The 3,765-nt window shown below is 43.5% G+C and overlaps 1 protein-coding gene across 1 annotated transcript in view; it reads right to left on the reverse strand.

Annotated features, from left to right (window-relative positions):
• UBXN2B (UBX domain protein 2B) overlaps positions 1–3,765 on the reverse strand; it is a 32,234-nt gene that overhangs the window by 21,510 nt on the left and 6,959 nt on the right. The window contains exon 2 of the mRNA XM_077751756.1: positions 72–475. Within this exon, the coding sequence (XP_077607882.1) occupies positions 72–475 (404 nt within the window). The remainder of the gene's footprint in view (positions 1–71; positions 476–3,765) is intronic.

Consider the following 3,765-nt stretch of genomic DNA (forward strand, 5'->3'; position numbering starts at 1 on the left):
CCCCTGAGCATCGGGCGCGCGCCCGCCGCACCCGTAATCCGCTTTTCCAGAAGGGAAGTTGGTTCGCGCACCTTCTCCGCAGGGACGCGCTACGTCAGCCTCGCGTCGTCTCCGCGACACGCCTGCAGGTGTTGCAGGCCGCGCTCGAGGGCGGTGTAGACGGGCACGTTCTGTTAGCTGAGCCGTGGGAACGCCCTCTGGATGCGCGCTCGCCAGAAACTCGCAGCCTTGCGTTTCTAGTCTTGGTGAAAGTAGGTCATCTCCGCCGCCGAAGGCTGGGTGCCGCCGTCGCCCCCGTCGCGTGAATTGGTGTTGAGGACGAAGAGCACAAAGTTCTTTGCGCTCAGAGCTGGAGACCGCTGAACCCTCGTTCTGCGTCTGAGACTTGCTTAAAACTCCTGACTGGTCGCAGTCACTTTTATGCCCCCGAGTTGCAAAGGTGGAAAGCAGTGTCCCCGTCGTTCTAAAACTCACACTCAAGGGAAAGACAGATGGAAACAGATAATGAAAGGCAGTTTGCAACGGGGCTTTGCATTGGATGACGGGCGTGGGAGAGTCTTCTCTTGGTGCCGGCTCTGTGCACCCGGCTAGGTGCACTCGTGTGTAATCTCGTCTGTCCCTCTGCTAGTTAAGTGCTGTTATTATCATGTTGTACCCAAGGAAACCAAACGGTGAATCATCGCTAGATTCACCCTGTTCCAAATGGCAGCACCAGATACCCAATCTGGCATTGGTTGGTCCAGTTTTGTTTTTTTTTTTTTTTGTTTTTTTCATGTAACATCTGCTCTAGAAATCCCTGGCTCTTCCTTATGTTCCGTAGAGCCAAGGACATTCTGCCTGAATCTTAAAGGATAAGTACCCCCAATAGACTATGGACCAAAAGGAACCACAAGGCATGGCATTGGCTTGAGTTGGTTCAAGCTGATAAAGTCCTACGTGGTTGAAGCTTAGGGAAATTGACAAAAGATAGAAATGGGGTTGGGGGTACAGATCTAGACTGAAGTTGTAGGCTTAGGACAGACAGGTCCCAAAAGATCTTGTCTTCATGAAGAGACTGAACCTTACCTCTGAACCAGTGATTCTCAAATGTTGCTGCATGTCAGAGCTCACATTAGAACCCCCTCCCCTCCCCACTTAACCCCAGAAACTCCAATTCATATGGGGCAGGACTTCAGCTCATGGTCTTTAAGGTGTTTCCCAAGTGGACTTTGCTTCTGGCCATGACTGTGTACCTGGTAGTAGACTTGCCTCCTCACTCCCAACAATTAAAAAACTAGACAAAGTACATGAAATAACTTTTCAGATATTCAGTAACAGGCAGTACAGGTCTGTGATATCCCAGAGAAGGGAAACAAGCAAGATGAGCTGTGTTTGCTCTGGCTTTCTGTCTGGAACTCTTCACACAGAGCTGGTAGGGATGGAGAATGACACAGCCTCTTTGGAAGATGGTTTCTTCTGACGTTGAATATTCAGTTATCATAAGGCTTAGCATTTACACTCCTAAGATTGACCCAAGAGGAATGAAAACATGCTTACAAAAATATTTGGACCCAAATGTCCATAGAAGTTGCCTTCATCATAGCCCCAAACTGGAAATAATCCAAATGTCCATGTCTGTCAGCAACTGAATGGGTAACATTTCAATGAATTCGTACAATGGAATATTACTCAATAGTAAAAAGGGAGAAAGTATGGATTGACACGCCGTTGATGAATCTGTAAGACATCCTGAGTGAAAGAAGCCAGATGTGAAAGAGGAAGTATTGTCTGATTTAATGTATATGAAATTCTAGAACAGGTCAAACGAATCTTTACTGGCAGAAAGCTGGTGGTTGCTTAAGGTTGTCTCTTTTGGGAAAGTTGTTTGGAAAAGGGCCTATGGGAACTTTTTGAGATGATGGAAAGGTTTTATGTTTTGACTGCTGTGGTAATGACACAGGTATATGCATTTGTTAAAAACACGCTGAACCGCGTACTTAACATACGTAAGCCTTATTATATGTAAATTATACATTTACAAAATTGGTTGAAAAAAATCTCTCCAGATAATTCTGCTGTGTGACGATGGTTGAGAACCACTGATCTAAGGCAACTGGGAGCCATGAAAAAGTTGTGATTTAGAAATATCACAGAGGCATCAGCGTGTAGGATGAATCATTGTTAGGAAATTAGAAGTTTCATCAGTGGCAGTGGGTACAGAGAGAAGCAATAATTGGTAGAGATATTAGGGTGAGACCCAATGGTGCTGGAGTTTACATGGGAGATCTATTGAAAGAAGAATAAAGAATGACTTTCAAGGTTTTGGTTAGGCGTTTGGGGAAATGGTGCTACCCACAATTTACTGAGTAGAAAGGCAGAAGCCAACTTCAAAAGAAAGAAGACATTCTGTTACAGACATTTGTCTGAATTTGAAATTCATGTGAAACAGTAGGGTGAAAATACATCACGGAACAATTGCAAATGTGGATGTAGACTCTGGGGGACTAGGAGAGAATTTGGTGTGGAGACAGGCAGATTTGGTGTTGACTGCGTATTAGTGGTAGCAGAGTAGGTGAGGATTTCCACGCAGTGTGAGATATGAGAAGATACGAGAACTGACAATACACAGGAGCACCAGCATCGAAGGGCTCAGTGGAGAAAGGAGAGCACTCAAAGTAGACGTAAGGAATAGTCAGGTAGGATGAAGACAACAGACTGGAAAAACTAGTGACAAGGAGGTTTCAAGGAAGAGACCGACAGTGTCATTTCCTATGGAAAATCAAGTAAGATGAGGACCAGAAAGTGTCCATTGGATTAAAGAGGAGGCGCGCATACCAGAGATCACCGCTAGATTCATACAGAGGAAAATCTATATTTTCGTAGTTTGAGAGTGACAGCTTAGGACAGTGAAGTCTATGTTTTCAATGTACTCAAAGTCAGTGGTGTGTAAGAGGTGGCTTATCCGGAGAGAGCCTATTGTTAAATTTTCAGGAATTTTACCAGCAGCAGTTAAACATAGCCATTATTACAAAGAAAATTACATAAACTTACAATGAAGTCATATTAAAAATCAATGTAATAAATACTCAAAAATCATTCTTGCCTAATTACTTTAATGCATTTTGTCATTATCTATGCCGTTGAGGTTATTTACATCTCTTGTATCCATATGGAGGAGACACTACGTAATGCCAAGCGACTGCACACCTCTTCCTAACTCTATATGCATTCAGCAACAGCATGTGGTGGCTGAAATTTACCATGATGGGAGTATCACACGTCAGAAATTGGCAAATACCTTAAAGAAGGGTTTGATTTATTGTTTTGTATGTAGACCACTTTAGATTAAAAATGTGGTGGCTCACACCTGGGTGGCTCAGTCTGTTAAATGTCTGACTCATTTTGTTTCAATTTTTTAAAATGTTTATTTGTTTATTTTTGAGAGAGAGAGAGAAAGAGACCACGAGCTGGGGAAGGGGGCAAAAGGCAGAGAGAGAGGGAGACACAGCATCTGAAGCAGGCTCCAGGCTCTTAGCTGTCAGCACAGAGCCCCATATGGGGCTCAAGCCCACAGAATGTGAGATCATGACCTGAGCCGAAGTCTGATGCTTAAGACTGAGCCACCCAGGTGCCCCTACAGTGAAGTTAAGATTTAAAAGTTGCTGTGTCTATAGCTGTTATAGTATGAAAAGCAAAATGAAAGGAAAGGAAATTGTATTTATTTATTTTTATTAAAAAAATTGTTTTAAATGTTTTATTTGTTTCTGAGAGAGAGAGAGAGAGAGA

The sequence above is a fragment of the Crocuta crocuta genome, unplaced genomic scaffold, assembly GCF_008692635.1.
Source record: "Crocuta crocuta isolate KB4526 unplaced genomic scaffold, BGI_CrCroc_1.0 scaffold20, whole genome shotgun sequence".
NCBI lineage: Eukaryota > Metazoa > Chordata > Mammalia > Carnivora > Hyaenidae > Crocuta > Crocuta crocuta.